General features: G+C 60.2%; 1 protein-coding gene across 1 annotated transcript; it reads left to right on the forward strand.

The window, feature by feature from the left end:
* Positions 1-7,195: 7,195 nt before the first annotated feature.
* On the forward strand, positions 7,196-12,397 carry HAUS4 (HAUS augmin like complex subunit 4; the record flags this gene model as incomplete). Its single annotated transcript, XM_079551054.1, has 7 exons — positions 7,196-7,216; positions 8,167-8,406; positions 8,618-8,704; positions 9,204-9,440; positions 10,311-10,435; positions 11,174-11,242; positions 12,196-12,397. 7 exons carry the CDS (start codon positions 7,196-7,198, stop codon positions 12,395-12,397), a joined length of 981 nt encoding a protein of 326 aa, XP_079407180.1.
* Between the last annotated feature and the right edge of the window lie 897 nt (positions 12,398-13,294).

Consider the following 13,294-nt stretch of genomic DNA (forward strand, 5'->3'; position numbering starts at 1 on the left):
ATATGGAGCCGTTATGGGGCGGTGTGGGGTGATATGGGGCCGATATGGGGCCGATATGGGGCGGTGTGGGGTGATATGGGGTGATGTGGGGCCGATATGGGGTGATATGGGGCAGTTTTGGGCTGGTGCGGGGCCGATACGAGGCAATGTGGGGCTGATATGGGGAGATGTGGGACGATATGGGCCGATATGGGGCCGATGTGGGGTGATATGGGGTGGCTATGGGGTGGTGTGGGGCTGATACGGGGCAGTGTGGGATATGGGGCGACGTGAGACGATATGGGGTGATATGGGGTGGTAGTGGTTGATGTGGGGCGGCTATGGGGTTGTGTGGAGCTGGTATGGGGCGATGTGGGACAATATGGGGCCAATGTGGGGTGATATGGGGTGGTGTGGGGCTGATACGGGGCAATGTGGGACGATATGGGCTGATATGGGGCCAATATGGGGTGGTCGTGGTTGATGTGGGGCAGCTATGGGGTGATATAGGGCCGATACGGGGCGGCGTGGGGGTGATGTGGGGCCAATGTGGGGTGATAAGGGGTGGTAGTGGTTGATGTGAGGCGGCTATGGGGTGATGTGGGACGATATGGGGTGATATGGGGTGGTGTGGGGTGATATGGGGCAGTTATGGGGTGATATGGGGCCGATATGGGGTGGTCGTGGTGGATGTGGGGCAGCTATGGGGTGGTATGGGGCGGCTATGGGGTGATGTGGGATGATATGGGCTGATGTGGGGCCAATGTGGGGTGATATGGGGCGGTGTGGGGTGATATGAGGCAGCTATGGGGCAGATATGGGGTTGTGTGGGGCCGATATGAGGTGATGTGGGGTGATATGGGGCAGCTATGGGGCTGTGTGGGGTTATGGGGCGGCTATGGGGCTGTGTGGGGTTATGGGGCGGCTATGGGGCGGTTATAGGGCCGCGTGTGGGGCTGTGGGTCCACTTATGGGGCAGGATCCCCCCTGATCCCATAAACTTTGTCACCCCATAGGTGGCCGCCGTGACCCCGACATCCCCCACGGAGCAGCAGAGCCCAGTTGTGGGGCAGGAGAAGACACTTATGGGGCAGCAGACCCCACTTATGGGGCAGCAGACCCCACTTATGGGGCAGGAGAGCCCACTTATGGGGCAGGATTCGCTGATGGGGCAGCAGAGCTCGGTTATGGGGCAGGAGAGGCAGCTTTTGGAAGGCCAGGCTCCGCATGTGGGGCAGCAGGAGCCCCTAGGCCCACTTGTGGGGCAGCAGGACCCTGTAGGCCCACTTGTGGGGCAGCCCCACGGATGTGTGGGGCTGGAGGAGCCGCGCCTGGAGGATTTGGGGCTGGGGGCGCTGAGCCCCGTGGGCTTCGTGCAGAACCTGCTGCAGTTCCTGCACCTCGACCTGGGGCTGCCGTGGTGGGGAGCCATCGCTGCCGGTAGGGGGCGCTGTGGGGCAGGGGGGGATTCTATGGGGCTGGGGGGGGATTCTATGGGGTGGGGGAGGATTCTATGGGGGATTCTATGGGGTTTGGGGGGGTTATAGGGGGTTCGATGGGGCGGGGGGGGATATGGGACGGCTATGGGGTTTGGGGGGCTTATGGGGATTCTATGGGGCAGGGGGGGATTCTATGGGGCAGGGGGGGGATTCTATGGGGTGGGGGGGATTCTATGGGGTTTGGGGGGGCTTATAGGGGATTCTATGGGGCGCGGGGGCATTCTATGGGGCAGGGGGGGATTCTATGGGGTAGGGAGGAGGGATATGGGGGATTCTATGGGGTGGGGGAGTATGAGATTCTATGGGGCAGGGGGGGGTATGGGGGACTTTATGGGGTGGGGGGTTTTCTATGGGGTCTCTATGGGGCTGGTGGGTCTCTATGGGGTCTCTATGGGGCAGAAGGTCCCTATGGGGTCTCTATGCAACTTCTATGGGGCTGGAGGTCCCTATGGGGTCTGTATAGGGCTAGAGATCCCTATGTGATCTCTATGGGGCTGGTGGGTCAATATGGGGTCCCTATGGGGCAGGAGGTCCCTATGGGGTCCCTATGGGGTCTCTATGGGGTTGGATGTCCCTATGGGGTCTCTATGGGGTTTCTATGGGGCAGGAGATCCTTATGGGGTCTCTAGGGGGTCTCTATGGGGCTGGATGTCTCTATAAGGTTTCTATGGGGCAGGAGGTCTCTATGGGGTCTCTATGGGGCAGGAGGTCGCTATGGGGTCTCTATGGGGTCTCTATGGGGCAGGAGGTCACTATGGGGTCTCTATGGGGTTTCTATGGGGCAGGAGGTCCCTATGGGGTCTCTATGGGGTCCCTATGGGGCCGGAGGTCCCTATGGGGTCTCTATGGGGTTTCTATGGGGCAGGAGGTCCCTATGGGGTCTCTATCGGGTCTCTATGGGGCTGGTGGATCAATATGGGGTCCCTATGGGGCAGGAGGTCCCTATGGGGTCCCTATGGGGTCTCTATGGGGTTTCTATGGGGCAGGAGATCCTTATGGGGTCTCTAGGGGGTCTCTATGGGGCTGGATGTCTCTATAAGGTTTCTATGGGGCAGGAGGTCTCTATGGGGTCTCTATGGGGTCTCTATGGGGCAGGAGGCCACTATGGGGTCTCTATGGGGTCCCTATGGGGCCGGAGGTCCCTATGGGGTCTCTATGGGGTTTCTATGGGGCAGGAGGTCCCTATGGGGTCTCTATCGGGTCTCTATGGGGCTGGTGGATCAATATGGGGTCCCTATGGGGCAGGAGGTCCCTATGGGGTCCCTATGGGGTCTCTATGGGGCAGGAGGTCGCTATGGGGTCTCTATGGGGTCTCTATGGGGCAGGAGGTCACTATGGGGTCTCTATGGGGTCCCTATGGGGCAGGAGACTGCTATGGGGTCTCTATGGGGTCCCTATGGGGCAGGAGGTCGCTATGGGGTCTCTATGGGGCAGGAGGTCGCTATGGGGTTCCTATGGGGCAGGAGGCCGCTATGGGTCTCCATGGGGTTCCTATGGGCTCTTTGTGCCCCCCAGGGACGCTGGGCGTCCGCCTGGCGCTGCTGCCGCTGCTGCTTCACGCCCAACGCGAGGCCGCCCGCATCGCCCCACATCTGCCCCACATCCAGCGCCTGGCCAAGGAGCTGCAGGAGGCCCGGAGGGGGGCGGAGCCGCACCGCGGTGGGCGGGGCTTAAAGGAAGGGGCGGGGCTTAAAGGAAGGGGCGGGGCTTAAAGGAAGGGGCGGGGACTTTGGGGATGAGGGCTTGGCCGGGGGGGCGGGGCCTCGCCAGGGGGTGGGGCTTAAAGGAAGAGGCGGGGGCTCAGCGGGGTGGGCGGGGCTTCGGGAAAGGGGGCGGGGAATAAAAGGGGTGGGGCTTCGGGAAGGGGGTGGAGCTTCGCATTGGGGGCGGGGCTTGAAGAGGCGGGGCCTCGGGTTTGGGGTGGTGCCTTGCATGGGGTGGGCGGGGCTTAAGGGAAAGGGGCGGGGCCTCTTTGTGGGCGGGGCTTCGCGGAGAAGGCGGGGTTTAATGAAAAGGGCGGAGCCTCAGCAGGGGGGCGGGGGTTAATGAAGGGGGCGGGGCTTTACGAGGGGGCGGGGCCTCATAAATGGGGCGGGGATTAAAGGAGGGCTGAGCCTCAGAAGGGGGCGCAGCTGTGGGGCTGGGTGTGCAGGGCTGGATGTGTGGGGCTGGATCTATGGGACTCAATCTGTGGTGTTGGATCTATGGGGCTGGATCATAGGGCTGGATCTGTGGGGCTGGATGTATGGGGCTGGATGCATGGGGCTGGATCTGTGGGTCCGGATCTATGGGGCTGGATCTGTGGGGCTGGATCTATGGGGCTGAGTGCTGGCCTCCCCCCGCAGTGAGTCGCGCCTACGCCCAGCTGGCCGCCTACCAGCAGCGGCACAACGTGAATCCATTGAGGGGCTTCCTGGTCCCCTTGGTGCAGGTGGGGATGGGGGATCTATGGGGCAGATGTGGGGGATCTATGGGGTGGGTGTGGGGTGGGATATAGGGGATCTATGGGGCAGCTATGGAGGATCTGTGGGGCTGGGCTTGGGGGATCTATGGGGCAGGGAGAGGGATGTAGATAAATGTGGTTCGGCAGCGCCACCGTGTGGATGGCGGTGGAATTGCAGCTCCAATAGAAAACTGTAGGGATATGGGGCTCAGCTGCGCCACCGTGTGGCCATGGGTGGAATTACAGCGCTATGGGGGATCTAGGGGGCAACTGTGGGGTATCTATGGGGCAGCTATGGAGTAGCTGTGGGGCAGAGCTGTGGGGCGGCTATGGGGTTCTTATGGAGTAGCTATGGGGCAGAGCTGTGGGGCAGCTATGGGGCTCTTACAGAGTAGCTATGGGGCAGATGTGGGGCGGCTATGGAGCAGCTATGGAGAAGCAATGGGGCAGAGCTGTAGGGTGGCTATGGGGCTTTTATGGAGTAACTATGGGGCAGGTATGGGGTGGCTATGGGGCAGCTATGGAGAAGCTATGGGGCAGATGTGAGGCGGTTATGGGGCACAGCTATGGGGCAGTGGGTTTGTGGGGTCGGGGTCCCAACAGGGCAGCGCTATGGGGTCAAGGCGTGGGGTGTCAGGAGAAGTCAAAGGCCAAAGGTCGTGACCCCTGGTGTTGGGGGTCAGACCCCCGTGTTCGTGTCTTTCTTCCTGGCGCTGCAGCAGATGGCGGCAGTTCCGGTTCCGGGTTTGAAAGGGGGCGGAGTCGCGTGGATCAGCGATCTGAGCAGCCCGGACCCGACCTACGCCATGCCGCTGCTCACCAGCGCCACCATGTGGATGGTGCTGGAGGTACGACCGGGGAGGACTGGGGAAGGGCGGCTGAGCGCCGCCGTGTGGATGGGGGTGGAACTGCACCGCTATAATGGGGCTCTATGGGGATATGGGGAGCTCAGCAGCGCCACTGTGTGGATGGCGGTGGAACTGCACCGCTATAATGGGGCTCTATGGGGATATGGGGAGCTCAGCAGCGCCACTGTGTGGTTGGGGGTGGAATTGCAAGACTATAATGAAGTTCTATGGGATATGAGTTCAGCAGCGCCACTGTGTGGCTGGAGGTGGAAGTGCACCCCTATAATAGAATATATTGAGCTTATGGGGACCTCAGCAGCGCCACTGTGTGGATGGAGGTAGAACTGCGCCCGTATAATGGAGCTGAATGGGGACATGGGGAGCTCAGGAGCGCCACTGTGTGGCTGGGGGTGGAACTGCAGCCCAACAATGGAGCTCAATGGGGATATGAGGAGCTCAGCAGCGCCACTGCGTGGATGGAGGTGGAACTTCACCTTTATAACGGAGCTGAATAGGGATGTGGGGAGCTCAGCAGCGCCACTGTGTGGTGTGGGGTGGAACTGCAACCGTGTAATGGAGCTGTATGGGGATATGGGGAGCTCAGCAGCGCCGCTGTGTGGTTGGAGGTGGAACTGCAGTCGTGTAATGGAGCTCTATGGGGATATGGGGATATGGGGAGCTCAGCAGCGCGACTGTGTGGATGGAGATGGAACTGCACCTCCATAATAATGCTCTATGGGGAACTGGGGTGCTCAGCAGCTGCACTGTGTGGTTGGAGGTGGAACTGCACCCCTATAATGGAGCTCTATGGGGATATGGGGAGCTCAGCAGCGCCACCAATGGCGTGGCTCGTTGTAGGAAGGTGGCAGTTGCAGTGACCAATGGCGTTTCTCTCTACAGGCGGGGGCGGAGTCAGGCGTGAGCAGCCCCCACGCAGGGGCGGTGCGGGCGGTGCTGCGGGTGCTGCCGCTCGTCTTCCTGCCCATGACCGTGCACTTCCCGTCGGTGAGCCAATCAGGGGCCAGCAGCACCGGAAGGGGCGGGGTGGAGCAGAAAAGGGGCGGGGTTTAAGCTCCTTCACGGGAAGGGGTATGGAAATGTGAAGGGCAGGGCTTTGGGAAAGGGGCGGGGCCTGATGAGAGGGGGCGGGGCTTCGAGCTTATAACATCTTGAAGGGGCGGGGCTTGTAGAAATGGGGCGTGGCTTTGGGGGTCCATGAGAGCTTCCTGGTTCTGAGCCAATCAGAGCCTGCTGCCGCAGGAAAGGGGCGGGATGCAGGAAAAGGGGCGTGGCTTCCTACCTGCCGCCGGGTGGGCGTGGCTTCTCGCTGACCCCGCCCCCTCCCGCAGGCCATCTTCGTCTATTGGTTGACGTCCAACAGCTTCAGCCTATTGCAGACCTTGTTGCTCCGCCTCCCCGCCGTCCGTTCCGCCCTTCGCATCCCGGCTCCGCCCCCCACTCCCCCCCCGGATCCTTCGGGCTCCGGCCCCAAAGAAGGATTCCTGCAGAAGATGCGCAACAGTGAGAGCCTGGGGGATCCTGTGGGTCCCCATGGAGCCCTATGGGTCCCTATGGGGCTTTATGGGACTCTGTGGGTCTCCACGGGGTCTGTATGGGTCTGTGTGGGGTCTCTGTAGGTCACTATGGTCCTCCATGGGGTCCCTATGGGTCCCTATGGATCTTTAAGGGACTCCGTGGGTCTGTATGGGTCCCTGGAGGTTCTCCATGAGGCCTCCATAAACCTCTGTGGGGTCTCTGTGGGTCCCTATGGGTCTCCATGGGGTCCTTGTGGGTCCCTATGGGTCGCTATGGCCCCCTCTGGGTCTCTATGGGGTCCCTGTGGGTCTCTATGGGGTCCCTATGGGTCCCTATAGGTTTCTATGGGGCGCCGTAGGTCTGGCCGAGGCCCGAGCCACGCAGAGCGCCGAGAGACGCGAATGGCAGCGGCGAAACCACTTGAAAATGGCGGCCAAGGGTGAGCCGGAAGTGACGCGTTTAAAGCGCATTCCCTTACCCGATTTCGGGCCGTACTTCCGGCGCAGTTCTGACGTCACTTCCTGCCGCAGGGCCGCTCCGACAGACGTTCGCACAGAACCCGTTGGCTCCTCCCGCTGCTCCAGTGCAGCCCGCGGTCCCGAAGCGACCCTGGAAGGAAACGTTGGGCTGAAAACAACGGCAATAAAAAAAAATCCTCTCTGGGAATTCGTTTTATTTCTCATTAAAGCGGGGAATCGGTCCGGCACTGGCAAAATGGCGGCCTCGTGAGAGTCACTTCCGGTAGGGGGGTCCAAAATGGCGGCTTCCTGATAGGCGCTTCTGATTGAGGGCTACAAAATGCCGGCGCCGTATTTCAACTTCCGGTATTTCCAGTGCGTTTTCCGGTCACTGAATTCAGCATAACTGGCAACGGGTGGAGTTGGAGTAAAATGGCGGCCTCCGCTTTCACGGTGAGGGTGGCAAGAAAAGCAGCGATCTATCGGATGGCGCCTTGTGGCGGCCGCCATCTTGAGTTGCCACCATTTCCGCCCTGAATCGGAAGTGCTTCATTCTGATTGGCCCGATTGTTCGCTTTGACAGAAAAGGCGGATGCAATGGTGCGCATGCGCCTCCTCGCGCATGCTCTCATCCCATTGGCTGCCAGAAGCAGAAAAGGCGTGGCTTAGTTGAAAGCGCGCGGAAACGGCGGCTTTTGGGGCGACTTTGGGATGAGAGAAGAAAGGGGGGAAATTGGGGGGTAAAAAGCGCCGGTTTGGGACCGGAAGTGGCGCCATGGAACCGGAAGCGGCGCTGACTTGTGAGTCGTTGATATTGGGGCTGTTAATTGCGGTTAATTAGGCTGGCTTTGCTGTTAAAGTGGTTTTAATTACGGGTTAATTGGGAGAATCGCCCCCCCCGATGTTAACGGGGTTCATTATGGCGGTAATTAGAGGCTAATTAACGCACTGCGCTGATTAAGAGATTGATTAGTGCTGCGTTAATGATGGCATCCTGTTCGCTGGCTCATTAGCAGGAACAATTAGAGATTAATGGGGTTCTTTTAGGGCGCTCCACATTCTAATGAGCCAATAATGAGGCTAATTAGGGGCGCTTGCTAATTATGAGTTCATTGAGTTAATCAAGCTCTAATTTCTGGGACTGTTAATGGCGGTGCTGATTCTGGGTTTGGTTAATTAATTACTGCTAATTACAAAGACAAAAAGCCTGAAACTATTTATTATTACTATATTTTATGATAAACTCATTAAATCGTTGGACTAATTGCCGAGTTAATTGATTACAAGGTTCGTTAATTGACTTATCTGCTGTGAAGCTGAGTGATTACGGACATGAAATGAAATAAAATAGCGTGATTAATTATTAATTGCTTCTTATTAGGGAGCTAATTACTCATTAGCAGTCTCTTCCTGTAGCCCCGCAGTGGCCCCGCCCCCTTCTGGAGAAGCTCCGCCTCCACCCCGGCCTCGGCCAATTGGCAGCGGCGCTGGAGGAGAAAGGACCAATCGCAGCGCAGAGGCGGGACTTGCGGCAGGCGGAGGCGGGGCTTGCGCGGAGCCGCGCCGCCTGGTTGGTTCAGGAGGCGCTGTGGGCGGGGCTCCAGGAGCTGCTGCGGAAGCCCCGCCCCCCAAAAGCCGCCCAGGTGAATTTGGGGGGGGGGGGGGGGTTTGAACCCCAGATTTTGGGGGGATTTCGGCCATTTTGGGGCTTTTCTTTCTCTCTCGAGGTCCCGTTTTTCATTTCCTGCTTTTCCTCCCCAAATTTGGGCTCCCGTTTTCCCATTCCTGCCCTTTTTTCCCCCCAAAAACGGGCCGAATTCTGGCTCCTTTTTCACCCTTTCCTCCCCCCCTCAGCCTCTGGCCGCCTTGGAGGAAGCGCTCTCATTGGCTCAGCTGCGCCGCATTACTCCGGGATTGGCCGAGCTGATGCCCCACCCCCAGGCAAGCCCCGCCTCCTCGTTTTTAGCCCCACCCCCAACCAATCCACATCCCTTCATTTGCATAAGCCCCGCCCCTTCTTTAAACCCCACCCCCTTCCCTAAAGCCCTGCCTTTGTCCCCCCACCCCCCACTTCTCTAAGCCCCACCCCCTTATTTGCCCTCCCCTATTCCCTTAGCTCCGCCCACTTCCCTAAGCCACGCCCCTTCCCTAAGCCTTGCCCAATTCCCTCAGCCTTACTTCACGAAGCCCCGCCCCTCCCCTAAGCCCCGCCTCCAGCCCCCACTTCCTTATGCTCCAACTCCATCTGCAAAGCCCCGCCTCCTTTATAAGCTCCGCCCACTCCTCTTAGCCCCGCCTCCTCCACCAGCCTTTCCCCCCACTGTGCCCCACCCCTCCCTAAGCCCCGCCCACTTTTTCAAGCCCCGCCTCCTCTCCGCCTTCAAGTTCTTTCCTCCCCTAAGCCCCGCCCCCTCCCTTAAGCCCCGCCTCCTCCCCCCAGCCCCCAGCAGCGGTGCGGCAGCCATTGCTGGCTCTGCTGGAGGCCCAGCTGGGGCTGAAGGTGGCGGAGCTGCAGCGCTACGGCTGTGGGGCCGGATGTGGGGCTGGATGTGGGGCCGGCTGTGGGGCCGACATGGGGCAGCAGCTGGCGGAGGAGCAGCGGAGGCTGAAGAGGCTGAGGGAGAGGAGGTGGGAGCTGAGGGCGCTGCTGGAAAGGAGCGGCAGGGGCTGCGTGAAGGTGGGTGCGGGGGGGGGGGGGGGGCATGGGGGGTAATGGGGGGCAATGGGGAGATGGGGGGCAGGGGGGGAATGGGGCCATGGGGGGCAATGGGGTGATGGGAACAGGGGTTATGGGGTTATGGGGGGGAATGGGGTTATGGGGGGGAATGGGGGGCTCACCCTATAAGCCCACCCCATAGTCTCACCCCATAACCCCTCCCCATAAGCTCATCCCATAAGGTATCACTGTGGGGTCACCCCATAAGCCCACCCCATAAGCTCCCCCTATAGGGTCAGAACTGTGGGGTCACCCCATGAGCTCACCCCATAAGCCCACCCCACAAGCTCACCCAAGAAGATCACCCCATAACCCCACCCCATAGGGTCACACTGTGGGGCCACCCCATAAGCTCACCCTATAGGATCACCCCATAAGCCCACCCCATAAGCTCACCCCATAGGGTCTCACTGTGGGGCCACCCCATAAGCCCACCCCATAAGCCCACCCCATAACCCCCCCCTATAGGGTCACACTGTGGGGCCACCCCATAACCCCACCCCATAAGCTCACCCTATAGGGTCACCCCATAAGCTCACCCCATAGGGTCGCCCCATAAGCCCACCCCATAAGCTCACCCCATAGGGTCTCGCTGTGGGGTCACCCCATAAGCCCAACCCATAAGCTCACCCCATAAGCTCACCCTATAGACTCACCCCATAAGCTCACCCCATAGGGTCTCACTGTGGGGTCACCCCATAAGCCCAACCCATAAGCTCACCCCATAAGCTCACCCCATAACCCCACCCCATAAGCTCACCCTATAGGCTCACCCCGTAACCTCACCCCATAAGCCCACCCCATAGAGCCCCCCTCCGTTCTGCCCCCCAGGCGGAGCTGCGCTGCCTGGCTCTGCTGCGGGAGCTGAAGGCCCTGCAGGCCCAGCAGGCCGAGCTGGAGCTGCGCAGGGGGCGCTACCTGCAGGCCAAGGGGGCGGCCATGTTGCTCAAGGCACGGTGAGTGACAGCCACCTGGCTCCGCCCACTCGCCTCGCCGGCTCCTCCCATTGGTGGGATCCCCCCTCCCCATGAATTAGTCCCACCCACTTAACCCGTTGGCTCCTCCCATTGGCTCGATCCGCAGTGGCCCCTCCCATTTCTCACATCCCCTGTGGTTGCTCTCACAAGGACCCGCCCACTGCTCTCATTGGCTCCTCCCATTGTTTGGTCCCGCCCACTCTGCCCATTGGCTGATCCCATCGGTTGGGGCCCGCCCACTCGTCACTGGCTTTTCCTATTCGTTGGATCCCCCTCTTGGCTCCTCCCACTAGTCGAGTCCCCCGATTGGCTCATCCCACAGGTTGGACCCGCCCCCTCCTCGCACTGGCTTCACCCATTGGTTCAGCCCCACAGCGGCTCCTCCCATGCTATGGCTCCTCCCACTCCTCCCTGCTAAAGTCCCACCCACTTCCCCCATTCATTCTTCCCATTGGCCGGATCCCTCCCTTGGCTCCTCCCACAAGTTGCGTCCTCCCATTGGCTCCTCCCACCTCTCAATCCCGCCCATTGCGTCCATCGGCTTCTCCCATTGGTTGAATCCCCCCCCCATTGGCTCCTCCCCAACGCTGGCGGCCCTGTGCTGGTGACAGTGGCGACGTCGCCATGATGACGTCACTGTGATGATGTCACTGTGATGACGTCACCGCCGCCGCCATGACGTCACTGCTACTATTATGGGGTGTCGCTGTGCTGCAGGTTGGAGGAGCTGACGCTGCTTCTGCAGACCTACAGCCCTGAGCACCTGGAGGCCCACAGCAGGATCAGGTGGGGAGACGGGGGGACACCGGGACCCATAGGGAACCATAGAGACCCATAGGGACCCATAGGGACCCACAGAGACCCAACAGCAGGATCAGGTGGGGAGACGGGGGGACACCGGGACCCATAGGGAACCATAGAGACCCATAGGGACCTATAGGGACCCACAGAGACCCATAGGACCCATAGGGAAACGTAGAGACCTATAGGGATCCACATAGACCCACAGAGACCCATAGGGACCCTCAGAGACCCATAGGGACGCCACAGAGACCCATAGGGACTCATAGGGACCCTCAGAAACCCATAGGGACCCCACAGAGACCCACAGGGACCCATAGGGACCCTTAGGGAACCATAGAGACCCGTAGGGACCCACAGAGACCCATAAAGCCTCGTAGAGACCCATACAGACCCATAGGGACCCATAAAGACCCATAGAAACCCCATAGAGACCCATAGAAATCCCATAGAGACCCATGGGGACACATAGGGACCCTCAGAGACCCATAGGGACCGCACAGAGACCCACAGGGACCCATAGGGACCCTCAGAGACCCATAGGGACCCTTAGGGAACCATAGAGACCCGTAGGGACCCATAGAGACCCATAAAGACCCATAGAAACCCCATAGAGACGCATGGAAACCCCATAGAGACCTATAGAGACCCATAAAGACCCATAGAAACTCCATAGAGACCCTCAGAGACCCATAGAAACCCCATAGAGACCCATAGGGACTCATAGGCACCCATAGAGACTCATAGAGACCCATAGGGACCAATAGAGACCCATAGAGCCACATAGAGTCCCACAGAAACGCCATAGAGACCCATAGAGACCCATGCGGACCCACAGAGACCCATAGGGACCCTCAGAGACCCATAGACACCCACAGGGCCCCATAGAGCCCAACAAACACCCCATAACCCCCCCTCCCCCCCCCCCCCCCCTTCAGGTCCCACCTGCAGGCTGCTGTGACCCGCAGCCAATCGGAGCTGGCGGCTCTACGGGAGGCGCTGGGGACCTTGGTGGCCATCGGACCCGGTTTGGTGGCCATGGCAGACGAGTACCGACGGCTGCGGGACGACATCCGGCACCGCCAGTGGGCGCTGCGGCACCTGGGGGACCAGGGGGACGGCAGCGGGGAGCAGCACTGACGGCCGTCGGCTCCTCCCATTGGCTGCTCATGCTGGTGGAGGCCCACCATTGGTTCCTGCCAATCGGTTGAGCCCGCCCACTCCCATCGCTGGCTCCGCCCATTGTTGGGATCCCCCCCCATTGGCTCCTCCCATCGTGTGGGCCCGCCCACTCGCCTCGCTAGCTCCGCCCATTGATGAGATTCCCCCCCCCATTGGCTCCTCCCATCGTGTGGGCCTGCCCACTCGCCTTGCTAGCTCCGCCCATTGATGAGATTCCCCCCCCCATTGGCTCCTCCCATCGTGTGGACCCACCCACTTTCCTTATTGGCTTCTCCCATCGATTAGGCCCGCCCACTCGCCTCGCTGGCTCTGCCCACTGGTTGCACCCTTCCCATTGGTTCCTTCCTTCGTTTAGGCCCGCCCACTTTCCCAATTTGCTCCTCCCATTGGTACGTTCCCATTTACTGGCTCCTCCCATGACTGGGGTCTCCCCTCCTGGCTCCTCCCATCGTTTGGGCCCACCCACTTTCCTTATTGGCTCCTCTTATAAATTACTCCCGCCCACTCCCCTCGCTAACTCCGCCCATTACTTGGATCCCTCCCATTGGCTTCTCTCATTCTTTGTGCCCGCCCACTTTCCCCACGGGCTCCTCCTATTGGTGGGATCCCATCCACTGGTTCCTCCCATGACTGGGGTCCCCCCTCTTAGCTCCTCCCATCGTGTGGGCCCGCCCACTTTCCCAATTGGCTACTCCCATTGGTTGGGAGCAACGGGACGCTTCCGGGACAGGATGAGGCCAGGCTGTACCCCACAGAGTGCCTTCTTCCCTAATAAAAACCACGATTTTCCTCCAAAATGCAACATTTCGCCGTAAAACCCCAAAGTTTCTCTTCCATCCCCTCCTTCTCCCCCCC

This window comes from Tetrao urogallus (genome assembly GCF_951394365.1).
Source record: "Tetrao urogallus genome assembly, contig: scaffold_273, whole genome shotgun sequence".
NCBI lineage: Eukaryota > Metazoa > Chordata > Aves > Galliformes > Phasianidae > Tetrao > Tetrao urogallus.